Below are 27,958 nucleotides of genomic sequence, written 5' to 3' on the forward strand. Positions count from 1 at the left end.
ATTAGTTTAATTAAAAGGCAGGAAAAGCCCAAGTGCTCAGGTTTTTTTCTTTGCTCGCTTTGTCTGCGCCTCGCCGGCTTGTCTGCGAAGCCCTTTGCGGGAGCAGCGGGTGTGCCGCTTCCCACCCGCTCCCCAAAAACCAAATCCCTTTGGCAGCCCCAGCTCCGAGTTATCGCAGCCTGGGACCAAAGAGGAGTCTCACCTGCGTCAGCAGAAATCACAGCGTTAGAAAAAACCCTACAAAGGCTGGATCCCTGGCACCAGCCTGCCTCGTACCCAACCCTCCCCTTCCCCAAATCCCAGCTGTGGGATGCGGGCGGTGATGCTCGCAGCACCTCCGAGCTCAAGCCACCGAAAAAACCCAGCTCCTGCAGCAGGGACAAGGGACAGCGGGGACAGAGGGAGCACAGAGGGCAGGGTTTATGGCCCTGCCTCGCCCAGCCGGCAGGGAGGGTTTAAGGTTCACCCGTTTCTGCTCACCTCTTGGCTCTGGCACCGCTCTCCGGCAGCTGCTGGCGCGCCTGACGGAGTTTCGCTTTTAGTTTTCTGCGGAGAGGAGGCAGCCGGGGAGGTTGGAGGAGGCCGTCCCCATCCGTCGAGGCTGATCCTGTCTGCTGAGGCTGTTCCCGTCCGTCGAGGCCGTCCTCATCCATCAAGGCCATCTCCATCCGTCGAGGCTGTCCTCATCTGTCGAGGCCGTCCCCGTCCTCTGCCACCCCTGCGCCAGAGGAGAGCCAGCCTGCAGCCAGGTAACCCCTTCCTCTGCCTCCCACCTCCCCCAAAATCCCAGGACTTGTGTCTTCCCACCCATAATCAGCCTCAAATCCCAGCCAAAAAGGCAGCCCAGCCTCCAAAATCGCAGTCGGAGGGGGATCTCTGCTTGTTGCTGGCTTTCTTTCCCCAGCAGGGCGATAATGACCCAGGCTCTGCTCCCTGCAGCTCAGGGGAGGGCTGATCGTGTTGGGTAATCAGCGCTGCGTGGATCCAGCAGTGTGTACACATCAAAGTGTCTTTGCAGTGCAGGTTTCCCTGTCCCCTGGCAAGCTTCCCCTAAGCACGGTGACTGCCGCAGAGCTCAGCGCCAGCAGGAACGATCTGGGGACGCCGTTGTGCTAGCACCAGCTGGGGAAAAACAAACAAACAAACAAAACACTGTAAAAAAAAAAATCCCACGTCCCAAACCTGCAGGGTAGGTGCAGCAGAAACCCAGCAAATGGCTCCAGCATCCTCTGAGAGCTGCTGGCTCAGACATCAATTAGACGCTGTTAATTTCCCAGGAAGTTAAACAGAGGCTTACACGACACTTCTCAGTGTCTCCATCTCCAAATCTTTGCATTCCTTTTATTTTTTTTCCCCAATTATATCTTTTCTTTGGAAATAAAGGGTAATATTTTTTGGAAATATTTACCCCTGAGAGTGAACACAGCAGGACCCCCCCCCCCCCCCTCAGGTTAGCGATAACGCAGATACTGATTTATCGAGCGGCAAATGCCAAGCCCTCGCTGCTGCCTTCCAGCTCAGATAACTGCTCCACCTCCTGTTTCTGGCTCATATCACTAACAATAAAGCCCATAAAACGTGGATTTTATGCAATGCTTAACCCTCAGCTGGAAGCAGGCACGAAGCTGCTAGGGTAAGGTCAGCAGAGCCTGCCCCAAATGTCTGCCTCAGGACACAGCTGCCACAAAATAGGGAGTCTGTTTGAGGTCGAATCAAACTTTTTCCTAATTTTTCCAATACCAGCAAGGTTTCTGGTGTGCTCGGCTGGGGCTTAGCTCACGAAACCAGCAGGAAAGGAGATTTCAGGGTTTCTCTCTGACACCCTCGCCCCAGCACAGGGAAGTCAGGGAGGCTGCCTCGGCAGCGCCGACGAAGAGCAATCCTTCAACAGCAACAAAAACAAACACTTTCCCCTAAATCCTGTTAGTTTCCATCAAAATCAGAACAAAACGACTTGTTTTGCTTTCTTGGCGACCAGGGACATGAACCCCTTGCACCCTCTTACCATGGGAGAAAAGAAATTGTTGGAGACGAGCTGCGGCGACGCTCCCCCTCTGCAATAGGTGTTTGCAAGGAAATTTCCAGCGATTGCAGTAATTGTCGAGGGGGCTTCATGCAATCTTCTGGGGTTAAATAGAGGTGCATTTTAAGAAATAATTTGAAAAAAGGAGTAACAGGGTTTACAAGACAATCTGCAGAGCTTTTCATGCGGCTGCCTGTAAAGTTTTTTTGAGCATTACCTATGGCAGCAGACATAAAAATACCAGAAGGAGCGCAGCCTTATGCTGCATTTTATTTTTATTTAAATAAAATAATAAGCCAGATAATTACCTGCGTGAACTGTGACCGCGCTCTTTGTCATCAGGCTGTACAGTGCATTTAATGGGCTGAAAGCAGAAAATAATCAAGGGAATAATAATAATAATACTTCCAATAATCGAGGGAAAAGGGAAAACTTGGGCAAACTCCAACTGGGCATGGGCAGGGCTGGGTTTAGGTGTTAAAACTGGCTCTTTTGGACAATGTTGGACTTGCTGAGTTGTGGGAGAGCCCCCAAAAGCCGTTTTGAGGTCACACCACACTGTCACCAGTAGGGATTTCATGTGGGATGCTCAGCTGGTGGACCTGGGGTCACTGCAGGCATGTTTTGGGTTGGTTTCCTTGCAGATGGCGGTGCAGGAAGGGGCGGCAGGCGGCTCGCTGGAGAGGCATTGTCCCACCTACATCTACAAGGTGGTGCTGCTGGGGAGCACGGCGGTGGGAAAGTCGAGCCTGGCCTACCGATACTTGAAGAACGACTTCCAGGAGTCGCTGCCCACCGTGGGATGTGAGTGAGCATTTCCCCCCTCCTACCCCCAAGGTGGATTTGCTTCCCCCGTTTGCTGCCAGCTTCGGGAGTGAGCAACCAACCTCTTCTGCTGGGGTGATGAAAACCCATCCAGTTTCCACAGCAGCATCCCCAACCTTGAATTGGGTGCAGCCCCGTGGCAGCAGCCCCAATCTCTCCGTGCTTACCCCAATTGATTGAGCCCCATCCTGCCTCTCTTTCAGGCTCCTTCTTCACGAAAATAATACGGATGGAGTCGGCCACAGTCAAGCTGGAGATCTGGGACACGGCCGGGCAGGAGAAGTACCACAGCGTCTGCCACCTCTACTACCGGGGCGCCCACGCCGCCCTCCTCGTCTACGACATCACCAACAAGGTGAGGGGGGTGCTGAGCCCCTCAGCACCAAAATGCTGCCCCGAGACACCCCACTGGTGGGGCAGAAAGCTCTAGGAGCCGTGGTGTTGCTGTCTCTCCCCAGGAAACGCTTGGCAGAGCGAAGCAGTGGCTAAAGGAGCTGGAGAAGGAGTTCCTGCACGACGAAATCGTCATCGCTTTGGTGGGCAACAAGACGGACCTGGCTGAGGAGAGAGAGGTCCCGGCCGAGGTGGGCACCTGCCTCATCCCCCTTTCCCCAAAGGGCCTTTGGGCACCCCCAAAAGGAGGTCTCTCAGAGGTCAGTGATGCATTTACAGGCAATTTCTTGGTGCAATTTCATGGCAGGACCTTCGGCTGCTCTTACCCAACCCAAGCACTCTGAATAAGCCTGGCTGTCATGGTCACCTTGTACCCCCAAACTTCATTGATGGGGGAGAAACTGACCCCTGAGAGGTCTCCCCGTGCCCCCAGGGCTAGGGGAATTAACTCTGCTCTTCTCCTCCCAGGAGGGCGAAGAGTTTGCGAGGAGCAGAAGCCTGCTCTTCATGGAGACGTCGGCGAAATCCAACCACCAAGTAAAGGATGTCTTTATGGCCGTAGGTAAGACACGGGGGGAAGCATGAAGCCCCCCAGACATGGACGGGACCCCTGGGCAGGGGGTGCTGCCCTGTGGCTCTGCTCCCCTCCAGCCCTTCAGCTCCTGCAGCGTGAAGCGGAGAAGGCACCAGCCCCGCACCGCGGGCAGCACGTGGACCTGGGGGAGAGCAGGGCGAGGACGGGGTGCTGCCGAGTGTGAAGGGGCCATGGGCTCCCCACGGGACATGGCATTGGGGAGGACAGGAGGGACCCGACCTCGTCCTTTTGGCGTTGGTGGTGAGAAGACAGCGGGTGGCACGTGGATGGCACAGACCAAGGACCTTCCTCGTCATCTTCTCCACAAGAGCGCACGTGGTGCACGCACGGGGTCCTGGGCCAGGCTCTCACAGCAGCTTTCTCCATGGGGGTGACCTCCTTGCTGGTCCCAGGGACCGTGCTGCCACCAGCCCGGCCAGGATCCCACCCCATCGTAATGGGGTTTTCGCATATGGGTGCGAATAAAGAGCGGGTCACCCTCACCGCCTCCTTCTCCCTGAACCCCCATATCCACACGCAGGTGGGGACCACAAAGGTCTGGAGGTAGCAGGGATCAGAGCCCGGCAGCAGCTGCCCAAATTGCTGTGTTTTTTTTTATAGGGGAAGGCAGGACACTCTCATCTCCTCCACCCCCAAAGGGTGAGGGGCCCCCTGCCCATGAGGTGACACCACAGCTGGTTTTTGGGGTGCACAGTGACTCTCAAACCCTGGGAAATGCTCGGCCACAAGGCAGTGAACACTCTTGGGGATGCTCCTGTGGAGGGGACAGAGATGCAGCACCCCTTGCCCAACCTTACTTGGCCCCAAAAGCCCACCCGTGCCCCCATAGGGGCACCCCACAAAGGAGCACCCACCTGCACCGCCTCCCAGTGCTGAGCCACTTCAGGGGATGGGAGCTCCCCCCAGCAAAAAACAAAACCCAAGGCTGCCTCCTCCCTAAATCCCCTCCATTAATTAGGCAGCTAATTAGTGAATGGCTGATTGCCACTCACCCCCTGCCCCCTCCCTCCTGAGATTAACCCTTCCCTCCCCAAGCAGCCCCACTCCCAGCGGATGGGGCTGGGGGTGCTCATCCCCTCCCCTCAGGCTGCTTGTGGGGACTCCCATCACCGTCACTCCCAAATTGGGTAAAAAATGGGTAAAAGTGGGCTTGGGGGAGTCCAACTTGTGAGACGATGCTGGGGAGGGGGGACAGAGGGTGAGGGATGGGACCCCACGTGCTCTCCCCATGCCACAAAATGGGGCTTGGTGTGGGGACCCCAGAGGATTCACCTGAGAAAGCAGGGTGGGGGGCCCCTGGGGCTTAATTTTAGGTGATATCAGCAACATTTGGGCTCGTATCCTGTGCTCCCCCCCCCCACCCTAAAGCCCTCTTCCCCACGCGCTCGGTTTCGGAGCAGAGAGGCAGGAGGAGAGGAGAAGGGCTTTTATTGGGGTCCCCCATCTTCAGCTCAGGCGCTGCGCTCCCCCCGGGGGGGCTGGGGGCGCAGAGGGGCGCAGGCTGGCCGCAAGCCGCCCCCCCCCAGCTGGGTGCCTTCTCCCAGGGCTCGCCGTCGCCCGAATCTCCCCACCGGCCTGATCCCGCGGCCGGTGTACCACGAGGGGTCGATGTCCGGGTCTGCAAGGCAACGAGAGGCCAGGAGGCATCAGGGCGATTTTTTTTTTGGGGGAGGGAGGGATAACGGGGCACTGCGCACCCCTCACCTCCCCGAGGGAGGGGACTGAACCTTGAGGGAGGGTGACAAAGGGGACAGAGAGGTGCTAAAGGCTGGCGGAAAGGCCAAACCAACCTGCACGCCGGCCCCCTCCCTCCGTCCCCCCCGGATTGAGGGCGAGGGGCTGGGGGTGCAGGGCGCTGGGGGTGTCTCGGGGGAGTCCCTTACTGCTGCTCTCCTTACTCCTGATTGCCATGGAGCGCACGCGGGTGCTGGCGGCGGGCAGGGCCAGGCAGGCGAGCAGCAGGCACACGAGGCAGGCGGCCCCCAGCTTCATCCCCAGAAGGATTTTTTTTTCCCCCCCTCTGTTACGACGGCTCAGCCCGAGGACACGGCGACGGCGATCCCCGAGGTGGCTGCGGGAGCAAAGGGATGGCGGTGGGACAGAGAGAAAACCGCGGGGTTCGCTCCAGGTGGTGATGGAGACAGCGCGTCCCCTCCGTCTGGTGGCCCTGGGGAAATCCAGCCCTGTCGGGACAATAAAGGGATGCAGAGGGCACGGAGCACCCTGCTCATCCCTGTCCCAGGGGGAGCTGGAAAAAAAGAGAGGGACGGAGGTGAGGACGGCATCGCGTGGCCGCGGGCACGTGGGGTTTGCTGGGGCGCATCGTGGGGTGCCAGCCGGGCAGCGAGGTCGGTGCCTGAGCACAAACACCCCGGGGGGCAGCACGGGCTGGAAGATGGGTTTTATTTCTGCAGACACCTGCCGGGGTGAGGGCGGCGGAGCAAAGCTCGGCAGCTTTGTTCCCAGCGACGCCTGTGGAGGAGAAGTTTGCAGAAAGCCTGGGGAGGGCTCGGCGTGGGGAAGCAGCCGGCTGCCAGCTCCAGCGCTGGCTTTTATGGGCCCCATCCTTGGAAACCCCACCGAAGCAGATCCCCGGGGCCAGAGCAGCGCCTTGGAGCCGTCACCCAGCGGATGAAAGCGTGGCAAAGGCAGAGAGACACGCCGGGCTCGCGTCCCCCGGTGCTCCCGGCCCCCAGCACTTACCGTGGTTCGAGGCGAGGTGCCCGGTGCCGTCCCGCTCACCCTCCGAGCCGGAGTCCCCCAGGACGCCGCTTTTATGCCCGGTTTCGTGCTGATGTCAGAGGCCAGCCCCGGCGGGGACAGAGCCGGGGCATCTCCTCTCCTCTCCTCTCCCCTCCCCGCCGCCCCCTGCGCTCGGCGCTCATCAAATCAGGGAAGGGATTTTCGTGACTCATAAGGGGCCATAATTTTATCTTCAGCCGGCCGAGGCAGATAGCTGGGGAATATGTTAATCCCTGCGTCCTCGACGTGACGTTATTCTGCACGGGAGGACGTTTTCCCCTCCGTCACCCTGCCCTCGTTTAGGGGGGGAGGCTCTGCACCCCCCTCCCACGTGCTGCTTTTGGGAAATCAGACAATGAAACCAGCAGGCTCATCCCCGGCACTTAAAACTGCTTGAAATGGGTTAAATCTCTTTAATCTTTGTGCTGCGCTCAGCGAGGGCTGATCCCCCCCCTCCTGCCCATGCAGGGGGATGGTTGGGCACTGAACATGCATCTGCCACCTGGGGAAAAAATGGGACTGCCAGGATTTCAAGGAATGTCCCCAAATGGGGATGTCTCCGTGCTGATGGGACAGCAAAGGTGCTGGCCAGACAGTTCTGGGGACAGTCACACACCACAGAGGGGCTGGGAGGGGACACAGCCAGGACACAGGGACACTTTTTGTCCCTTTTGCTGTCCATATTACCTCCAATCACGAGTTCCCAGTTTACTATCCCCGTTCTTTCCCCCACCCCACTGTGGGGCAGCGAGCGATCACAGGTTCTGGACACAAAATTGGCTTTATTGGATGACTTAGTGTACGTATATATAACATCTACACGGGCAGACAGGGCAGAAAACCAGCGAGTAACAGGATAACTACAGCCTGAACAAGCAATCAATACCATCCCAAGCCTCCTTGGGCCACCTGCAGCCCTTAGCTTGGCTCGATCTTTTGAACTTCAGGCCACCAGGATTTTTATTTGAAAAAAAGGAAACTGGCTTTGATGCAGCTGGAGTGGGAAAGTTTCCAGGCTCCAGCCTTACAAGACTGCCCCGGGGTGACTGCAGGACTCATTTCTGGACTGCTAGGAGTCTCTACGGCTGCTGAAGCCAAGCCTATGAGTTACGTGCTTGGGAATTCACGGTGAAGGTGAAGGGCATTGACCAGCAGGTACTGAACCAACGCTTTTAGCAAAAATCTCCCCCAAAGCCTCCAGCCAGAGGAAGCAGCAGCTGGAGGCAAACGAGCAGTCTGGGTTTTGGGGCAGGTGGGTGTCACCAGTGCTGCTGGCACCTGGCAGGAACCCGGGGCCATCGCAGCCCCCGAGGGACATCAGCAAACCTCGGGCAGAGCAGGGAGACTCACGAGGAGCCCCTGTGCTCCGCTCACTGCTGATGTGACCTCGAGGGGAGAGTGGCACCAAACCTCCCTGCAGGTAGGGAGGAAGAAGAGGAGGAGAAGGAGGAGGAGGGCAGCGTCCTGTACAAAGCCACAGCCCCGCGGATGTGTGCCCCTACACGAGGACCCGGCCACGCTCCTGCACCCTTGCTTCTTTTGGGGTCCTCGCTGGGGTCCTGGCTTCCCCCCGGCCGGGCTTCCAGGGGCAGATGGCAGCGGGAGGAGGAAGGGCAAGCGCTGGGGGAAGGCGGCGAGGCTCTGCGCTGAGGTCTCCTGTCGTCAGCAGGAGGCTGCCCCTCTCCTCAGGGCAGGTGGGTCATCACGGGCTTCTGCAAGGCACCGACAGCACGGCCTCAGCTCGTCCCCTGCCCCATGGGATGAGGCCAGGGTGCTTCCCGTCCCTCCCCGGGGGTCTGAGGGGGGCTGTGTGGCCGGCCACGTACCGCAAAGAGCCGCTCTGCCCTCCTGCTCTTCCCATTGGGGTTCCTCTGCGTCAGCGAGCCGCGGTACGCTGAGTTGCGGTCGAAGGAGTCATCGGGACCTGTGGTAAAAGAAGAGGTGAGGCCGGGAGTAGGGCTCTGTGATCATCTGAGGCACCAGGAAGGGCACCTGGTCATCATCGCCCTTCCTCTGCCACCAGTTTCTGCCTTCGTGGGTCTCCTTTACGAGTCTTTGACCTGAAAGGGGATGGAGCCATCCCATTGCCCAGCCTGGGCAGAGGGGATTATGCTCGCCTGCTGACATCCAGCCTGGTCGAGCATCCCTCTATGTCCTCGTGGGGCTGATGTATCCCCAGCTCTGCCCTTATCTGCCTGCCCTTCTCCACCAGGAGGGCAGCTGGGCAGAGGGGACCTCGCCACCTCCCAGCCTGGGGAACTGAACTTTAAACTGCCTGTATTCATGGGGAAGTGCGATTCCCTCTCTGCATTAAATGATCTTTTCCCCTTTTCCTCTGTTCATCTTCTATTTGGCGTTATCTGGACGAAGAACCATTCTTTCTGCCTGTGAGCTCATGGGGCGAGATAAGAGGGAAATAGAAAAGTCATTTCCTAGCGGCCCTCGCTGATAACAGTCAGGATGAAGCCACCCCCGGCCACCCCAGCTGCTGGGACAGGTCCCAGGTCACTGGAGACCCTTGGTGGCACGGCCACCGGGGTGCCACAGATGAAGCAATTTGGAGGATGGGTGACCGAGCACCCCCGAGGCCACGGCTCTTACCGCTGATATCAAGGGGGCTGTGGAATTTCCTCCTGAGGAACTGCGGTCCAGACATCTCCTGCAAGAGAGGAGGAGATGTCAGTGGTGAGGAAGGGGACAGGGGGACCGAGGCACCCCAGAGGCTGCCTTTCTACAACTTTAAAGCAAGTCCTCTCGAGAGGGGAGGTGAATGCCTCACAGAGGCACAGAATACGTGCCTAGGGAAGGTGCTGATGAAGGGTTGAGCACAGACCCCTCAGGATTGGGATGATCCTGCCCAGCACTCACCTGCCCGCTCTTCCTCGCCTTTTCCACCGACTTCACGGTCAGCCCTGCCGCGGACAGGGCCGCAATTCGAGATTCGATGTCCGATATCTTTAAAGAGAGAAAAAATAAATAAGCAAACCCCCACGGGCAGGGCCTGGAAGACTCCCAGCCGGCTCCGTTTGCTGCCACCAGCTCTCGGGGCTGCCCTCACCTCACTCTCTGCCTGCTGCACCCGAGCGGCTGCCGAGGCCACTTTGTCCTCCAGCTCCGACAGCTCCGAGTCGGTCGTGCCACTGTGCTGAGCCCCTTCCTCAAGCTCCACAAGGGTCGTCTCGAGCTGGTACGTCTTCCCAGCAGTCAGGTATACCTGAAACACATGAAAAAAAAAATAAAAAGCACAACATTGCAAGTTAACCTTCCTCCTCTTCAGCCCCAGACACAACAGCTCCTGCCGCTGTTTTATGACCACCTTCCTGCCTCGCAGCACTGACAGCACCGCTCAGTTCTGGCAGGGCTTTTCATCTCATTTCCTCCCTTCCCGAGGTTTTTTGAGAGCAATTACCAACCGGGTGATGCAGCAAAAGGCTCGATGTGGATACAAGAAGGAGCAAAACTCCATGACCCCCTTGGGTAGCATCAGCATCCTCATGCCATGCGCCCAGAGGGGAGACAGGCACCTATGACCAAGCTGGGAAGGAGGCAAATTGATGCTCCAAATCTGGTCCTTCTTTTTTAAGGGTGTTCTCCTGGCTGGGTTGCTTGAGTCAGGATTTGGGGTGCTGGTTTTGAGCAGCTTTGCACAGAAACTGCTCTGGGTGTGCAGAAATGATGCCAGAACCAGGAAGGGAAACACACGTGTGTAGAGTGCAGCACGGCCAAGATGAGCTAAGGGGTGTGGAACAGGGATGCGCGGCCACTACGGGAAGCAGCATGTTGACTTTGCTGTTTAGATAAGAGGGTGAGAGGAGCACAACTATCTCCCCTCATAAAACCATGGCTTTTACTGCCACTTACCTCCTCCTTGGCTACTACAAGGGTGCGAGTCCAAGCAACGCAATTTAGGAGACATTAATTTGTCCCCACGCGCTGACATAAGCTGACCAAGTGGGTTCTGGCCACCATTTTGCTGAACAGCCCCCAAACTTTGATACTGCTAATGCACGTCCAGCTCCTCCAGTTCTATTTTTTTTTTTCCCTCCATGTTTCTCACGGGCCAAGAACATGGGTCCCTCACGCTCCTTCCAACTTCCTCCTCAGCATCTCCTCCCCATTTTTCATGGGAGGATCACAGGATCTTCATACATGTACAGGGAACACACATGCAACCTCTCTGATCCCTTAGTGTGCTGGCTAAACAAGAAATCCGTGAGGCTCTCTGCATTCCCACCCTGCTCCCAGAAAACTCTCGGGAACCTTACATTTTCTTCCAGCTCACGATACGCTTCGGCCACCTCCTTCCCACCTTCCAGGCTGAGATGCTGCCCTCCGAGGGGGGCACAGGGCCCGTTGTGCTGGCTCTCTCCATGCACCGACTCACAGACCACTTTCTCCGTGGCATTTATGGCTCTCAGGACTTCAGTTGTGATTTCACTCAAAGCCTGAGCCGATGACCTCTGCAAAAGCCCAGCACAGCCAAAGTGGAGGGCGATGAGGAAGAAGGAAGGAGTGAGAAAAAATTAAATTAAAAATTATCATTGTTTTAATGTGTGCTGATGGTGTGAGAAACAGTGTGAGAGAGGGTAAAAGGGGCATTGGGCCTTCAAGAGCTGGAGAAAGATGGAGATAATTAAAGGGCTCGCATTGTTCCTGAAGGGCTCTCCAGCAGAGATGGAAGTGTGGCTAAAAAAGAGCTTTGATCTCAGCTCATGCTTCCTTGGGGACGGCGTGACAAAGGGAATCACCTCGAAATGCGGGTGGGGAGCTGCCATTAGCACAGAGCTGCTGCTGGGCTGGCTCCCCGTGGTGCAGGAAGGCTTCAGAGAGGTTCCCAAGGGACCTTTCCCTGCCTGGAAGTGGTGCCATGGAGCTGTCGGCCAGCCAAAGCATCCGGCCACCTGAAGGCTTTACAGGAGGGGAAGGCAACAGCTCTGCCTTACAGCTTTACTCTGCCGGGGAAACCCATGCCATCCTCTCACCCTTTTTCCTCCCAGGATGGCCGGTTCTGGTGCTGCACTGGAAAAGCGTGAGGCCTAACACAGCTTTACAGGGTCTGAGCATGGATGTCAATAACAAAAAAAGAAAGTATTGCATTGCCATGGGGCCAGAACTTGGGGCTCGTGCCCTCTCTTCCCACCCCAAGGAGCGCTGACAGCGGTAATGCTCGTGAGCACTGCCTGCATTAGCCCCGTCGCTCGATCAGTCAGAAAGCACGTGTAAAAATAGACCGAAGAAACTCATCATCTCTCTCTCGGCTGATAATTCCCTAGAAACCAAGGAGATTGGGGTGATGTGTGCGCTGGAGACAAAGACAAACAGTTTTGTTTACAGCCGCACGTATTTCCAGGCAAACCGCTCTGCGGAGAACCAGCTCGCTCCGTCCTGCTGGCACTTTTATCATTTTATGGTGCCCTCACCGTGCGGCACCGAGCTTCACGTTTTCCCCTAGGAATGCCTGCTTTTGCCGCAGCCTTCCCCTGTTAGAAGGCTCCTTCCCGACTACACAGGAGATTTGCACAAAAAAGACTCAGAATTAAGCAAAATCCAAACCTGGCTCTTGACTGAGAGGGTGCTGATGCTAATTAAGGCTCGCGCCCACCACTGATAAATGCACTCTGAGTTCTGGTCTGATAACTGCAGATCAAGTTTCTTTCGGATCATCACTTTGTTTTCTAACAGGAGACACCCTCATAAATACCTCTAACAAGAAACAGGAAAGTGTAAGAAAGGTTGCTGTTAAAAAAAAATCTATGCTGCCACAGCCTTTAACCCAAACTGCTCCATCTACACATCACTGCAGTCATTTTGAACTCAATGTCCCAAACAGGTATTTCATGTTTTTGCTCAAAGTGTTACTGTGATGCAAAAAGCTGGATTTTTGTTTCCCTTGGCAGATTTGCTTTTACTTGGGCTGTTGTAACTCAGCTGGGTCTCTGCTTCGGAGCTGAGCTGGGTGACTTCTGTATTGCCCGGCTGACCCCACTGAGATGAGCGTGCTGGTATCCTCCCTGCTTCAGGGCTGCCTTTTGGGCAAAAAGTAGCAGAATTTAGGGCAGATCCAGAGAATCTGGACTTCAATGTAAGAGGCACCAATTGGTCTCTCCTCCTGTTGCTGGCAGCAGGAGGCGATGGGAGGTAGCACAGTGCTCTAAGTGCAGGTGACACTGACCCAGTAGAGTGGAATTGGGGCCCCAAATTTTGATTTGGGAGGTGTGGGATGAAACAAGAGGCATGTTGGCATGGTGCAAGGGAGGAAGGAACCGGAGGTGGAGCCGAGAACAGCACAGGGAGGAGGGCATGGATCACCTTTCGAGCCTCACTGGCCATGTCATCGCTGGAGAAGCTCATCTCTGGTTTCTTCACTCGCGTCTTTTCTTCACGCTCCTCTTCTTCGGAGGAAACTTCTTTGTCGCTGATGTGGCTGGCTAGCTCCTGCAGCTTCCTCTTCAGCTCCTCTTCCTCAGCATCGGGATCGAGCTGGGGCTCTGGGGCTGGAGACTGAAAGGAGAGCAGGGAAAGGACAGAAGGGAGCCGTGTAAGTGCAAGGGTCTGCTGTGGGGACACGGGGGTGCATCTGTCTCCAGACACCCTCACCAAGATCAGCCGGGTGTCCAGCACCAAAGGGGATCAGGAGCACCCCATGCCCACATCTCTCAGGCCTGCCCACCACCTCCTTCACAGGGCACAAGTGGCAGGGAGCAAACCAGCAACTTTAGGCTGTCCTCCTCAAAATCAATTCCATCTGGGGCCCACGGGGAGCATTTCACAACAACTCAGAGATCCACCAGGCTGAGAGAAGCAGCCGTGCGAACCACCATCCCCCCGGGGAGCCTGGTTGTACCGCATCAGAGCCCCTAGGTGCTCCGGTGTGCAATGAGAAAACAGGCAGCACGTTTTCCCATAGGATAGAGGGCTTATTTCCACGCGGCCCTGTTATTACACACGATTCATTTTACCCGCAGAAGAAACCCATTAAACTCGCTGCGGTTGGAAGGGATCTCTGGAAGTTACTGAACTCGCTGTCCCTCGAGTGAAGATGGGAATACAATTACCTGCATCGTACCTGATGGCTTTTGTCTAAGCTGTTCTTAACAGCCTCGAATAATGGCATCTGCAGCAGGCAACCTTTCTCCCAGGCAACCTATTCCAGGGCCCTGCTATCCTTTCTGCTAGAAAGCTTCCCTTAATAGTTAACCCAAAGCTGTCCTGCGGCAGCTTACACCTATTACCTCTACCCTGATCTGCCACACACATGGAAACAAAGCTTTACTTCTCCCTGAAGCACCTCTCTGCCTGCTTGGATACTTCTGTCCCCCTTGCCCCTATCTTTTCTTTCCTGGGGTTAAACCACTTGGCATTTAAAGAATCCCATATATATTTTTTTCTAGACCTCAGACCATTCTAGGTGTTCTGGTTAGGTGATCAAATCCATGTTTTAGAGGTTTTGCTGATGGCTGCAGCTCTGCCAGCCTGGTGACACCTGCAAACATGCACACCTTCTGCTCTGCTAAATCTGGCTGGATTTACTGACAGAAACACGGAACAGCTGTCCCTGTTCAAAATTTGAGAGAGAATAAGAAATTGTATTGTTTTTTAGCTGCCTGGGGGACTTCTCTGTAATTATCACTACTGAGCCATTTGTGGCCAGTGCACCTCATCCTAACGGGTTCACATGAAGGAAAAGAGAAGCACGCAGTCTAAAGTTAGAAACCCAAAATCAATGTTAAGTGGCCTCTGTTTTCACAGATTCTACATTGTTGCCCAACTTTAACTTAATTTAGCTGCTTTCTTCTGAGACTGATGGCACAGTAAGACAAGGGCAGCCCAGAGGAGATACAGAAAGCCTTCTTGCCTCTGCTCTCTTACTCTAAATATTCTTGAAATTAGCGTTTAATAGAGAACCAAAGCAAAACCCAGTTGTTTTCCTTGTGCAGAAGGGGCAGGGAAGGCAGAAGCTTGCACGGGGACCAGCTGATAGGAGGGGAAGGGACGGGCACCGTCCACGTTTTCTCCCCAGCTTTGCCCTGTTACCTCGGCAGAGTGCACCAGGATTTTTTCCTCCAAGCGGTTCAGCATGCGTTCGATTGCGGACATGCGCTTGTTGAGCTCATGAATCTAGAGGAAAGGAGAGAGAAAAGGAGTAGAGGACAGAGCCGCCACCACTGCTAGGGTGGTGGGAACACAGCCCAGGGCACATGCAACCAGCAAAACAAAAAGAGCAAGGCACCACCACCACGGGCTCCCCAAAGAAGTCACAGCAGGAGAGGAGGGTTGGGGAAGGGTTTACTCCATAAACCACTAAATAAATATAATAAACTATAATAAACCCTCACCACCAGCCCCAGGGTGTCCCTTGATGTCCAGAGGCATCGGGACGTGACACAGCCAACTCTCTTCCCATCATTTTTGTACTGCCCCAAATTCAACTCAATGTCAGTTTTCGCTCCCTGCTATGACATTTTTCATGCAGCTACTACCCCACTGCCCCCTGCTGAATACAGCACTGGGAGAGGAAGAGGGAGGGAGGAAGGAATTTCCAATGAAAAAATTCCAGATAGAAAATGTAAAACTGAAAGTTTTCCCAAAACACTTTGAAATTTTCTCGCTTCTCAGTGCTTTGATTTATCAAGACTCTCGCCCCTCTTGTCTCCCTTCCTTCCTCTTCCAGCTGAAAAAGTGACCAGGAGAGGAGTCAGACAGACAAAATTCTGGAAATCAAAGAGAAATTGCTTTCTATGCTCAAGAGCCATGACAAATTTTTGTGGTTAAATCACTGCAAACATAAAAGGAAGCTTTTTTTTTTTCTTCTTCTTCCTTTAGAAATGCAAGTTTTGCTTTCTTCCAAAACAAGTCTTCCTCCTTTGATCAAAACAAATAAAATACAAATGATGAAAAATATTGCCCGTTTTACATAGATAAAACACCACCTTCCACATTACTCGTGCTCTGAGTGGCTGCCTCCCATTCAAAAGGGAGCGAGCAGTAAATGCAATAAGTAAATGCAGCAACAAAGGGATGCGAGGGCTTTGCTTTGTTTTTATAACATTTCCATCCTCTCACTGAGTTTTTGTGCTTGCTGGTGTTTGATTAATTAGATCCTCACAACAGCTTGGAGAGATTGCATCTGCTTAAGTGAAGATGAACATAAAAACCTGACACTGGGGAGAGCAGAGCATGGTAATTACCGTCCTGGATTGAATGCATCCTCAAGCAGCATTAAGCCTCCAGGCAGGAAGCAATCCAATCCAGCTGTAAGTGGTTTCTTAGTACTGTTGGGCCTGACTCTTGTGCCACTCTGGTGACAATGAGAGGTCTGCAATGGACCATAAAGCTCAGAAGAGGAGACCAACGTGAACTGAGCACCTGGTGCTACCTGCGCTATCCGTACCACAGCTCAGAGAGGTCAGAGCATAATGCAGGGTTTGCTGTTGACGAAGACAGGAGATGAAGAGCCTTTTTTTCACACTTCCTCACAGGCCAGGCTGGTTCCTATGCCTGGTGCTCACTGTGCAACACAAGGAGTGCTCAAAGGCTGCTGAACACCGGTCTGTTGAAAAGCTTAAATGAACAAACCAAAATAAATCACAGCCCGTAAGCAAGACATCAGCTAGGGCAAATGGCATTTTTTTTCCTTGGGACTGAAGACAGGTTATTTTAGCAGAGGTGCAGCCTCCAGCCTCTCAGCTAACCAGGAGACATCTGCAAGGGACCCAAGACACCTAATAGAAGCTTTAGGTAAAAATGAAGGAGTCAGATTGTAGGAATCAGAGGAAAAGCAGCCTAAGACTGACATCACAGCTTTGGAAATCCAGAATTAAGATCCCTTTAAGTGCACCAGAATGGCTTTTGGGGAGAGACCCAAACAGTAAAAGAGTTGGTTTTCCTTGTGGTTTGGTCCTGCTCAGGACCAAGACCTAGGCCTCTGCTGAAACCAAACATTTTTGTGTGTGAATGAGTTTTTCCCAGCTCAGGGCTTCTTTTCAAGTCTCAGATTTAAGAGTTGTGTTTTTCATTTTGGATTTTATTTCAACACCTGCAGCTCCTGGAGTTGTAGGGCTAGTATCAATCTCTGGTTTTGTTACCAGAAAATTTAAGTTTCTTCTGTTAGGGACTGAAAAGCACGCTCCTGCCAGAGTTAAAGCAAAAGAGATCTTCAGATCAAACACAATTTTGATGAACTTGCACCCACAGCAGTTTTAGAGAAGTGGGTTTTCATCTGTGATGTGGAAGTGACACAGGGTAAAGAGATGTGCTCTCCATCTCTCAAAACCTTCAAAAGACAACAAGGTGTCTGCCAGAAAAACGTTGCCTGTGAAGCAACAGGCTATGGGATGTGATACCGGGTTAACTCGTGTTCATAAAGATGCTTCTGGACCCTACATGGCACAGTCCAATGTCTTGAACCACCAGCTGGGAGCCGTCTAGCACTGAAACCTGCATCTTCCTGCCTGCTGTGGAATTGCAAACTAGCTGTGAGTTTTGAAAGATGTTCTCTCTTCTTTGGGCTTGTACCAGGCCTCTCCTGGGCCAACAGTGACAGCAACACGTGCGTTGTTCCGAAGTTAATGGGCCAGCATGGAGCCTGGTTTCTTCCTGCTGGGCTGGGGGAAGGCTCTGCGGGACCCGGTTGCTAGTTGTAAATGCATCAGCGGCATAAAGGGCAGGAAGGATGAAGAGCTATTTAAGCTAATGAACGGTGTTGGCATAAGAACAAATGGGGCTGAATTAGGAATTAGAAGATGTCTCATAACCATTAGGGTGATGAGGTGCCACAGCAGCCTTCATACTGGTGTGATGGAGCAAAACACAGAGCACACTGGACCGTGCTTAAGCAAGAGCTTGCGGAGGCGATGAAGGAAGTCATCTGAGGCACTGCTAGGAATTTGGCCCCATTTCCCCACTGCAAAGCCCTGTGCACATTTCATGCCTAACGTACCGTGGTCTCATTAAGGACATCCAGTCCAAGGTTTTTCCATTTACTGGGGACTGAAAAACGAAGCACATTCACTAATTTGAACGTATGCTGAGAGAAAGAGAAGGAAAGGAAAGGTTTCTCCCTGCTTAGGCACACGAAGCATGGTGATGAGGGATGGCTGTGGTTACAGACGCATTGCCAAAAGCAGGGTCCAGGATGGCAGAATCACCCCTGTAAGCAGAGACCAGCAGATTTCTTCCCCATATACCTGTGTAGTCAAGCAGCACCGTGCATTTTGCTGCTGAAGAGGGCTGAGGGAGGCTTTACCATTCTCACCGCCGACCTTTCTCAAAGGCGGCGTCAAGGACTGCAAGTCCTTATTTACAATTAAAACACAAGCTCGCAGCCCTTTCGACACCCTTCTCTAGACTGTTCCCCTGTTCTCATTCAGGGGAGGGACGTGGCAGGTCGGCCTGACCCAGTCCTGCTGGGGCTGGAACACTCCACATCGTGAAAGAAAAGGATCTCGAGGCTGATTACATCTCCAAGCCTTGACCTGATCATAAAGCCCCGGCACATTTAATTGAAGAAAGGGGACACGCAAAACTATAGGTAGCTCGCAGTTTAACAGGGACAGACTGGAGAATTGACAGCATTGAAGGCAGGCTTGTTACTGCAACAGCGCGTACAAAGGGAAACGCCAGCACTTGGCTTTCTCCCAGCCATGGCTGCAGAAGAGGAAGGTTGGAAGGAGGCCTTGCGAAAGGTCCAGAGTGCTCCTGTGTAATGCTAACGGGGCAGAGAAACCACTCTTCTCCCTCGCCATGAGGGAAGGATAAGCCCTAAATGCAGCTCCATGCCCCTGAGCCTGCTCCCATGTCATGGCCACCTCTGCAGGTCCCCACAGCGCTGGGGGCAGAGCGGGGCCTTGGGCCTTCATCTCACTGGTGCCACCCGGCTGTGACAAGGGGACAAGCCAGCCCCTAGGTCATCCCACATCCCACCGCCGTGCTTGGCAAAGTGTAATGGCCACACTCCTTTCTCCCCTGGATCCTGCAGAGAGAAGGATCTGGAGCATGCAGGGAGCTACAATCCCTTTTGGGCCAGCACCTGGCAGGCGCCGGTGCCAAACTGCACCTCTGCGGAAGGGGACAATGGCTTTGTGCAAATGTATTGTGTGTTTTCTGGTTATTTGTGGGTCTGCTTCACCTCTGAGCCACACCTGGCAGATAACAAGGGTGGTTTGTGGCAACACAGCCTTGGCCACAGCCGTGGTCCCGCAAGGGGCTCTGCAGCCCGCTCAATACCTGGTTTCCCGAGTGGCTGATGTTCTCCTGGGAGGAGGCTCTGCTCCGGCGTTTCACGTGGTGGGGCAGGTAGGCAGGGACCTTCTGGGCTCCATTCACATCCTCGTCAGAAGTGTCCATGTCTGCAGAGTACGGGGACCGGGGCTGCTCACCCCAGGGGCTGCCTTTTGGAGAGAGAAGGCTTCAGTACAAAGATCCCAGAGATTCATACGAACTCCTGGACATCAGTCCCATCCCTAAGACAAACAAATAACCAGTCCCTTCTCCAGGTTACTCTTTCTGTCCTTTGTCAGAGCTGCAAGCAGAGCTGCTGAGGTGGAGCTGGGAACAAGGAGCATCATCCTCACCCTCTCGCACCCCAAACAGCTGTGCCCTAAACCAAAAACTGACAACGAGTTTTTGATTTTGTGGCAGTCCAGGTTTGGACACTGCACTTCATGCATTGAAGTGCTGGTAGGTATTTATCTCAGGGGTACCAGCCTAGGAGGGAGCATTTAAAAGAGCAGACCCAACACCTTTTAAAGGAGGATTTCAAATGAGATGAGAACAATTGCAGGAAAGGGAATTAATAAACTTGAGGGCCCTACTGATTTAACAACCCAGACAGGCTCAGAGTGGGAATTTAAATGGTACAGATTAAGGTTTATCCAGTGTTTCCCAGTGCTCTGGAAGCCAAACACTGGAAAATACAGCCAGGCAGTTTGAGACCCAGAGTGATATGTGCCACAGCTGCCTGTAATGCAAAAGATGGCATTCAGTCCTCCTGGCTCTGCTGTCACAGCAGGAGACAGCGGTAATAAAAGGCAAATTCTGTGCCCTCATTTGCTAGGGTATTTATAAACCACAGACCCCACAGCCTGCCTGTGCAGCCAGCGACCAGGATTTTGTTGGGGACAAGACCAGCCCATTGCAGCCAAATAACTTCAGATGATTCTTTTGTGCAAAAAAAAAAATATATATATATCACTTCTGCAGATGGGCATTTTGTCTTGACACTCAAGCCTTTTAGTCACTTTGAGGTTGTTCAAAAAAGCCATTTGCATTTTGGTCCTACTGTTCTTGCAGCCACCTTTCCCCAGAAGGAGCGAGGAGGAGTCCAGCCCCACACACCTACCAGGTTTTGTATTTCTTTCCAGGCTCCTTCTCCGCGAATTGATGGTGAGATGAACCTCTGTGCTGAAGAGCTGCTCTGGAGGGCTTGGGTGCTGTTCCTGTTCTTGCAAGATGTGGTGGAAGACTGCTGCCAGACCTGCTTCCTCCATCCTGTGCTCCTGGGGGGCATCTTCAGCCGAGCTGGGGAAGCCTGGGAAGGACTGAGAGGCAAGGATTGATGCCGGGCTGCTGCCAGTGGGGGCTCCTCTCCCTTCCCTAGCAGTTCCTGGCTTTGTCCTCCAATACATGCATGGGCTGACCTTTTATAATGCCAGTTTTTAACAACCCAGCTTAAAGGCCTCTTAACCTTGCTGCTCAACACTGAGCAATACTTAGGATCACTGCCAGGGGGCACTGTTAATTTTTATGAGAAATAGGTATAGAGTCGCTGCAGCTAGGCAGAAAAAAACTTGGTCCCTAAGATCCACTCTTTTAAAACACCATGGCCTTTTTCTTACTAAAATAATAACGAGCTTCTGCTCCACATATCTGCAAATGATAAATTGGATTCGGATCATCTTGGCAGAGGTCAGCCTTCCCTAGATGTTAAATCCTGCAGCACAAGGGCAGGCTTAGATAATGAAAGAATGGATCTACTTCCTTGCCCCAAACTCGTATCAATTTACGTGGAATTGTGTGGATTGGCTTTTTGTTTGTCTGTTTGTTTTACAGCCTTTGTGACGTGTCTCAGAACATCCTAGTTCTAGCTAGGAGCGGAGTTTAAATTATCACAGCCCGGGGTCAGGCGCCGGGTGCTAGCACAGCAGGCATGGGGCCCTGATAACACGGCTGCCTCCAGGGTGCACCGGGCTCCTTTCTGCGCCCCTCTTGTGGGGCTGACACTCAAACGCTACATCCCCAGTGCCACCACATGGGAAAAACAGCCCCAGACTAGATGGTATGATAGGAGAGCAGGCTGTTTTTTATTTTTTTTTCTGTCCCTTGACTAGTGAATGTTCAGTTTCCAAAAGCTAGCTGGAAATTAGAGTGTCCCATAGCCCTACAACAACATGAGGAAACAGCTGCCTGCAGAGATCAGCCAAGGGATCTGAAGGGGGAGATGCAGAAAGTCTCTTGGTATCTCATCTGACTGACCATCCCACTCCACTCGGCTGTCCTAACTTGGCAATGGGATGGGAGAGGATACAGCAGGGCTCTGGGGAATCAGCACCGCCGCCTCTCAGCACCGCCATGCAGCTGCAAAGCTGGCCGAGGAGGTGGCAGAGGCGGTGAGGAGGAAGAGGAGAGGCAGAAGAGCAACCCCACCACCCCACCAGTACCTGGAAGCCATCCGGGCTGATTGGTGCTGGAGAAAGCTGCACAGACTGGCGGCGAGACTGGGAAGAGTACTCCGAGTCCAGTTCGAAATCAAAGGGATGGACAGACAGCAGGCGCTTTGTCTTGCGCATCTTAGCATGGAAAGTGCAAGAAAGGAGAACTCAGCGTGAACCACAGCTGGTCCTGAAGAAAACGGCCCTCGTCTCCTCAGTCTGCCTGAACCTGTGCACAGGCCAAGGCAAGGCTCCTAATTTTCTGGAGAATATTTGGCCACAGGATTATCCCGTTTGCAAGGAGCCGGGTGTACAGGACAGCAGATGCTTATACTGGAGTCAAGGAAAAGCAGGCTCCTGGCTTACACAGCTCTGGATCAGGACTGTGGCCATCAACAGGCAACTCTCTCCTGGTTTATAAAGGCTCAGCGGGCAAGCTGAGCTATTTGACCCCTCAGAGAGGTCCAGGAGCTACTCTTGGGTCCTACAGCATCCCTCTGCCTTCAGCCAGGGATGCTGTGGGTGAGATCTCCCCATGTCTGTGAGGTCTTTGGCTGCCTTGGGGCAGGAGCAGCTTGGACAAGCCGCAAAGACTTCAGAAGGGTAGATGAAAAATGAAGTACTGAGGGTGTGAAGTGCAGCACGTAACCGTAGGCTGGAATGGTGTGCATGTAACAGGAGGTATGTAACATTAACAGCATTTCAAGGAAAGGTTTCGTACATACTGCAAGGACAGATACACTTCCTAGCAGGAACAGAAAGCCACCACCACCTCTGGCAGGCCAGCTGCAGTCGAAGGCACAGAGTGAGGCAGAAGGGGTGGCAGAAGGAGAGGCTTACCCTGCTGTAACACTCTGCTTCGGCCCCACGAAGGGCATCATCTTCATCATCACTGTCATCCCCGATGCTGCCGCCGGCACGGAGCTGGCATTCACCTGGAGGGAGGACAGCGGCACGCTGAGCAGGGGACGCTCAGCACCCGTCACCTGGGGCAGGTGAGTCCCCACCACATCACACCTTGCTTCTCCTCTGGGTTGAAGCAGTCCATGCCAGAAACACCTCCCTCTGTTAATTTGGTTTTGGCATGCTACGCCAGAGCACGGGCATTGCACGAGTAAAAGGGGAGGGGACACAGGATGGGAAGGGACTGGGATTTCTCTCATCCTATCAAAAGGCAAAGTTGACCAACCCTTTCCTCCTAACAAACACAACTTCTACCCACAAACTCAGTGTGTTCACCACAAACACAGCCAGCTTTAAGCATACAACGTAGATGCACTGAGATCGCGATGAGCGCTGGCAAGCTTTGAGTCTGGCTGTAACCAAAAATCCCAGTTGTGCCAGAACCCACCCTTGGGAACCCCGGGTGCACTGCAGGCAGGAGCCAAGCAGTGGCGAGACATCCTCCTTGTCCCAGCAGCTCTGCAGTTCACAGCCAGGGGCTGGGAAAAGGAGGAGACAGCAGCAGCCTCTCCTGAACTGCAAGCTGCACGCTGCAATTCTCTTTTCAACTTACTGTTTATGTCTGGCAGGCTGTAAACTCTGTCGTGAAGACCTAAATGAGAAGAAAACATTGGGGAAAAATAAATACATTTTCTCCAGGTTGCTTGCACAGAACGAGACTCAGAGCTGCAGTTCACTGCAGTTCTCAGTCTCTAACCACCACAAGGCACAGTCATGAAAAGACTCTTTAGAGGGAACAAAACACGTACTCGGAGACAGAACTTGTGAAAAAGAATCAAAAAGCTCATTGCCATCACTTCCCCAGTCCTAATGAAACACATCATAGGCTGGGAATGCAGCAGGAGGGGTAGCCACAGCAAACAATTTATCCTCCTTGCACTGTGTTGTACTTCTGCAAGCAGCATCCTGTGAGGATGTTCTTGCTTCCTCAAGGGTCAAGCCTTGTTAACGAAGCAATGACAAAAAAAAAAAAAAAAAAAAAAAAAAAAAAAAAAAAAATGTGAGTTTTCTGGGGCTTCTCAAGGTGGGAATAAAATCCACATTGGCTTTTCAAGGCCACGGACAAAGCAGTGCAGCAGCTGTTTTTACGGCAGCTAGCAGCTCTCCAGTAAATAACAGTGCATTAACAGCAGCTTTCAACACATATCTATACACTGTCAGACCAATCTTAGAAATCCTGAAGGTCCACAGAGCTCTGAAGAACACAGGATTTGTGACAGGCAGTTTGCTAATTCAGATACAGCTTTGTCTGTGCCACAGCTCCATCAGACAGCCTGTAAAAATTGTTAGATCATTGGGAAAAATGAGTGCTGGCCCCATCCACCCACTGCTTTTCAGACCTGGAGGTTGCTCGGGCTGCGTTTGCCAGGCAGGCAGAAGTCACAGCCAGAGCAGAGGATGCTGGAGATGGGTTAAAAGCCTGAAAATCACTGCCACCTGCTGACACGCACGCTGCTGGATACCCACAGCTGTCAATTCCCCTCTCCTGCGAGGACACATTTTACTCCTCGCCCTCAGCAGACTCCCCAGCAGGAAGGTGTTTTGCCTAAAAATCCCGAGGGCCTGGTGTGGCCGTGGCGGGTTCCGTGCCTGCTGGCCGTGCACGCCAGACAGACATGGCTTCACCTCGCCGCCGACACAGGGCTGAAAACCCATCACATCTCCCACGGAGCAAACCCGGGGGCTGTTTGCGGGCAGCCAGCACGTCTGATAAGCAAATTCCTTGCCCGAGGAATGCAAGGCAAGGTGAGGGAATTAATCTTTGCTGGAGACAGAGCTCAGGCTTCCTACCCTGAGGTTTTGGGGGTATCATCCCGGTGCTCGCCCTCACCTAGAAATGCCGAGTTGTCCCTCTGCCCTGGCTGCAGCCTGCCGTAGAGGGACTGCAGCACCTTGGCGCTTCCAAACCTCTTGAATCGGGACCTCACGTGCTCGTAGTACCACTCCAGGGACCCGATCTTCACAATCCTGCTCCAAGAGAGGACAGAGGGTGAGCCAGCATCCCATCATCACATGGCTGGGAGAACTGCAGCACCCCAATTCCCTCGCCACCCCAGCGACCCCAGACAGATTTTTTCCCCATACCTGGAGAGGCGGCAGGGGTCGCAGACCCAGCCCTGCTCCTTCTTGTTGTAGCGGCTGCAGCTCTTGCAGGTGTAGAAGTGGCAGTCCAGGCACTGCCGCTTGCTGTTCAGCAAGAACTTGAAGGGCTGCAGGCAGTGGACACAGTGGGTTTCGTTGAGGTGGGACTGATTTGTCAGGAATGCCCTCTTGCTGCTTTCCTGGTCGATCTTGCACTTCAGCTCCCTGCAGAAAGACCCCAGAGCAGAGGGAGAGGCGTTAGGTGGTGGGCAGAAATATAACGTAATCTCACCGAGCTCTGCCACCTCTCACGTGGCAAACTCCGTAACCCTCGATCATTTCAGGGAATGATTTTCCAGGGGGCACCCCGAGCCCCACAGCTTGTGGAAAACAGCTCAAGGGCAAATCTAATTAATGACAAATCAGGGGTTGAATAAGCTGAGCCAAAGCAAAGCAGCTGGGCTCTGGATTCAGAGCAGGTTACAATCTTAGATTAGGAAGAATTAAGAGAGGTGTTGATCCAGTCCCTCGGTGCTAAATTCAGCACAGATTTATATCATATACAGGGTGCCTGTGCAGTGAGGTTCTGGCCACAGCTGGCAGAGATGCTCGTGATGCTCCTGTGAAAGCCCTGCTAATGGGAACAATTTTGGGAGCATGTCCTCTCTGCCACCAGACCTGGCTATCAAGGCTGGTCCCCATGCAGGAGGGACCCTCAGCAACAGCCAGAGCCAGCCAAAACACACATTTCCACCCACCTGCCCAGAGTAGGGGCCGAAGGCTCTGCCTGAAGGCTCTCTGTTTGTTCTCTGCACCAGCCCAAATATGTTTGCCTTTGGGGCTACGGTTGCGAGACGCTGTTTGACTTGTAGGGAAGGTCCTACGAGGCTTGTTTTCCGCCTAGGCAGGGTTGGAAGCTGCCTTTTACAGAGCAGAAATCAGCCTGGGCCACACACCTCGAGCAAGCAGCAGGCTTCACGGGGTTTCTGCTGTACCTGGCTGGCTCCACCACCACTAAACTGTCCTCCAGGGCTTTGCCGTGGAGAAACGAAGGCAAAACATAAGGCAAAAGCTCTGCCAGGTCATCGCCAGGTGTCACTCATGTCCCTCCAGCCCCCCCAGATCCTTGCACTGGGATTAGGGATCAGCTCGATTTATTTTTTTCTTTTTCCCCATGGAGATTTTTAAAGCCAGCTTGCTGCCAGCACACCATTCACTGTTATGCTGGGATGGTTCCAGCTTACATTAACCCAGGCTCTGGAACACACAAAATCAGTATAAAGACCCACTTGGGCGTCTACTTTTTGATATTCAGATGCTCACCCTCCTAGCAGCGTTGCTAGCAACACGGTGCTAACGTTGAGCAGTACATTTCTATGGGGATACCAAAAACAAAGCCCCAAACAGAAAACCCACGATGCTGCAGACCGTGCCAGCCCTACAAACCAGCTTCTAGACACATAGCTCAAGAAAACAGGCACTTTTAACCCTTTTTCCTTGCGTTTTATTTTATACAGGCATGCTCCCTTCCTTGTCCATATCCACGGAGGGTGAGAGCTGCAGGAGCTGAGGACACCCACTGCCATGCCGTGTTTTGCCATTTCCCCAGCAGGTGAACCAGTTTTCCTACCAGCTATCATCAAATCTCCCAGTTAATTGCACCAGCAAGCCAGCGAGGCTCCCATGCCCTCCTGCATCTCATGAAAAGGGGAATATTTCAAACCTACTTGCTTCTTCTGTGGCTGAAATCGAGGCTGATTTCTTCCAGAGCGAGCATCCTAGGGGAAATCCCTAGCAAAGGATGACTCTCAGCCACTCACACTCCCCTTGTGATCTGGGGGAGAAATCATCTCTGTCAAATGTCCTGTTTGTAAGGGTATGAACGTACATCAATTTGCTGTTCTGGTGACTTTCCTGTCCCAACCTCTGGCTCCCTAAAACTTTCCTCAAGTGGCACACACAACATATTTAAGCCTACCGATGACAGGTTCAGTTATTTCTCGGAGATCCTATAGGACCCCATGGGCTCCCAGGACCCACTGAATTGCTGACCACCGATCTCCCACACTAAATACTGTGACATCTGCCAGACCCCGTGGTGTGGATACTCACTCCAGCCGTTCCTCCTCTTTCTTCCGCAGGTCGAAGTCCCTCCGAACCACCTCCCAGACATGCCTGGCCTCCTCATCGGTCAGCTTGGAGAGATCCAGCTTCCTCCCCATCTCTCGCCGGCGAGTCTGAGCGACAAAAGCAGCCACGTCACAGAACTTAAAACACCTCCCCGGGGGGAAAAACGGCAGGAAAGCCACAGGGCTTGGCACGGGGCTGAGCATCCCCTGGTGTGCCAGCTCGCCCGGAGCGACCGGCTCCAGCACGCCAGGTCCCACCAGCCTGCCTCAGCACTGCCTCTGTGCCCCCGAGCCTCTGCTCCTTGCTGTATTTCGACCCTTAAACCCACCATCCTGCACCTACAGCCTTGTGTGGGGATCAAAAAGCACCTTGGGGTGCTGTCATCAGCAAGACCATGCCAGAAAAAGGCCTCCTGTGTTCATCAGCTGCTCTCCCAGTGGCCAGGAGAAGCTGAGCTTCACTCATAACAAACAGCCTAATTAGGGCACGGTGCTCCCCTCATTTACAGTTATCAAGAAAAGATGGTTTGACAGGATTAAAAAAAAAAAAAAAAGGCTAAGTACCTCATATATGCGAAGGAATATATTTAAATTGCAATAATCCAATTAGTAAAGCTGGTCTTGTTATCATACTTGCTGTTCCCTCTCTGGGTAAAACATTGTGTTTTAGCACAATGATCGTGAACATTAAAAGAAACCCTTTCCTTATCTCCATCGGAGCAATGCTAGGCACACTTCTTTTCCCTTGACAGGTATCTTATCAAAAAGCAAGCCAGCAGGAGCAAAGGGGAGAAACATTCAGCCGGGTGGGAGCAGGGAAGGATTTTTGCAGGGAGTTTTCTACCCCACCAACTCTCCTGAAACAAAGATTAGGCTAAACTCTATGACCAGAGCCAGAAGAGGATTTCTGAGTCCCTACCTGGAGGAATTTGGTGCAGAAAAAGCGGTTGTTAGAGACGCTGAGCTGCAGAGGAGGAACACGGGAGCCTCGCTGGAAGCCACGCGCTGATGTCCAGTGCAGACGTGCTCCCACAAAAGCAATTAGGTTTTTGGCAGGGGCAGAGGCGAGCCGGGCTGCCCTTACATAAGTGTATTTGAAAGCCCCACTGAATCCGAACAGCAAAGCAGGTCAATAAACGCCAATTAACATCACAACAAGACCCTGTTCCAGGGCCTTTTGGTGCAAGCCAGGATCTCAGATTCAGGTTTGCACCCCTTGGGATGCAAGGACAAGGATGCACCGACGCGTGGCCTGCTACGCAATGAAAATGTAAAAATAAAACAAAACAAAATTTAAAAATACAAGGATACTTAAGTGCCCACACCCCTGAACAGTGCTGGTTTCGTCAGAAAAACATCACGTGGGCAGCTCCTTGGAGGCAGGTCCATAGATTGGCATAAATCTTGGGAACCACATTATTTTAGGGAAACTCTTCCCCCACCCCAGCTCAATGTACCAGCCAAAATAGGTGTTTTTTTTTTTACCTTTTTTCAAGGCAGTTTGCAGAGTTTTGCAGAGGTTCAGATGCAGGCTTTCGGCGATCACAGCTTCTGCATG

At 53.2% G+C, this 27,958-nt stretch overlaps 3 protein-coding genes across 3 annotated transcripts; 1 reads left to right on the forward strand and 2 right to left on the reverse strand.

Annotated features, from left to right (window-relative positions):
- Positions 1-531: 531 nt before the first annotated feature.
- On the forward strand, positions 532-4,209 carry RAB17 (RAB17, member RAS oncogene family). Its single transcript, XM_082763287.1, has 6 exons — positions 532-749; positions 2,668-2,827; positions 3,052-3,203; positions 3,307-3,432; positions 3,710-3,803; positions 3,893-4,209. Exons 2-6 carry the CDS (start codon positions 2,668-2,670, stop codon positions 3,997-3,999), a joined length of 639 nt encoding a protein of 212 aa, XP_082619413.1. The 5' UTR covers positions 532-749; the 3' UTR covers positions 4,000-4,209.
- A 1,078-nt stretch (positions 4,210-5,287) lies between these two features.
- On the reverse strand, positions 5,288-6,557 carry PRLH (prolactin releasing hormone; the record flags this gene model as incomplete). The annotated part of the gene is made up of 3 exons (XM_082763214.1): positions 6,540-6,557; positions 5,735-6,019; positions 5,288-5,454 (listed from the first exon to the last, which is right to left on the reverse strand). Exons 2-3 carry the CDS (start codon positions 5,826-5,828, stop codon positions 5,288-5,290), a joined length of 261 nt encoding a protein of 86 aa, XP_082619340.1. The 5' UTR covers positions 5,829-6,019; positions 6,540-6,557.
- An 807-nt stretch (positions 6,558-7,364) lies between these two features.
- Positions 7,365-27,953, reverse strand: MLPH (melanophilin). The gene is made up of 17 exons (XM_082763215.1): positions 27,886-27,953; positions 26,384-26,508; positions 24,275-24,496; positions 24,021-24,157; positions 22,743-22,781; positions 22,067-22,161; positions 21,236-21,364; positions 19,918-20,116; positions 18,804-18,967; positions 14,613-14,696; positions 12,888-13,079; positions 10,844-11,038; positions 9,637-9,792; positions 9,447-9,533; positions 9,180-9,237; positions 8,405-8,502; positions 7,365-8,290 (listed from the first exon to the last, which is right to left on the reverse strand). Exons 2-17 carry the CDS (start codon positions 26,491-26,493, stop codon positions 8,264-8,266), a joined length of 1,992 nt encoding a protein of 663 aa, XP_082619341.1. The 5' UTR covers positions 26,494-26,508; positions 27,886-27,953; the 3' UTR covers positions 7,365-8,263.
- Between the last annotated feature and the right edge of the window lie 5 nt (positions 27,954-27,958).

The sequence above is a fragment of the Aythya marila genome, assembly GCF_965140915.1.
Source record: "Aythya marila genome assembly, chromosome: 6".
Taxonomy (NCBI): Eukaryota; Metazoa; Chordata; class Aves; order Anseriformes; family Anatidae; genus Aythya; species Aythya marila.

What these genes read in the sequence shown, in the direction of transcription:
- RAB17 (XM_082763287.1), top strand. Translation starts at nt 2,668, where the DNA reads ATGGCGGTGCAGGAAGGGGCGGCAGGCGGCTCGCTGGAGAGGCATTGT. An exon ending in GTCGCTGCCCACCGTGGGAT is followed by an intron (nt 2,828 to 3,051) that starts GTGAGTGAGCAT and finishes CCTCTCTTTCAG; the next exon opens with GCTCCTTCTTCACGAAAATA. An exon ending in AGAGAGAGGTCCCGGCCGAG is followed by an intron (nt 3,433 to 3,709) that starts GTGGGCACCTGC and finishes TTCTCCTCCCAG; the next exon opens with GAGGGCGAAGAGTTTGCGAG.
- MLPH (XM_082763215.1), bottom strand. Translation starts at nt 26,493, where the DNA reads ATGGGGAGGAAGCTGGATCTCTCCAAGCTGACCGATGAGGAGGCCAGG. An exon ending in TCAGCCACTCGGGAAACCAG is followed by an intron (nt 14,697 to 18,803) that starts GTATTGAGCGGG and finishes CCTTTCCTCTAG; the next exon opens with ATTCATGAGCTCAACAAGCG. An exon ending in ATCGTGAGCTGGAAGAAAAT is followed by an intron (nt 9,793 to 10,843) that starts GTAAGGTTCCCG and finishes CATGTGTTTCAG; the next exon opens with GTATACCTGACTGCTGGGAA.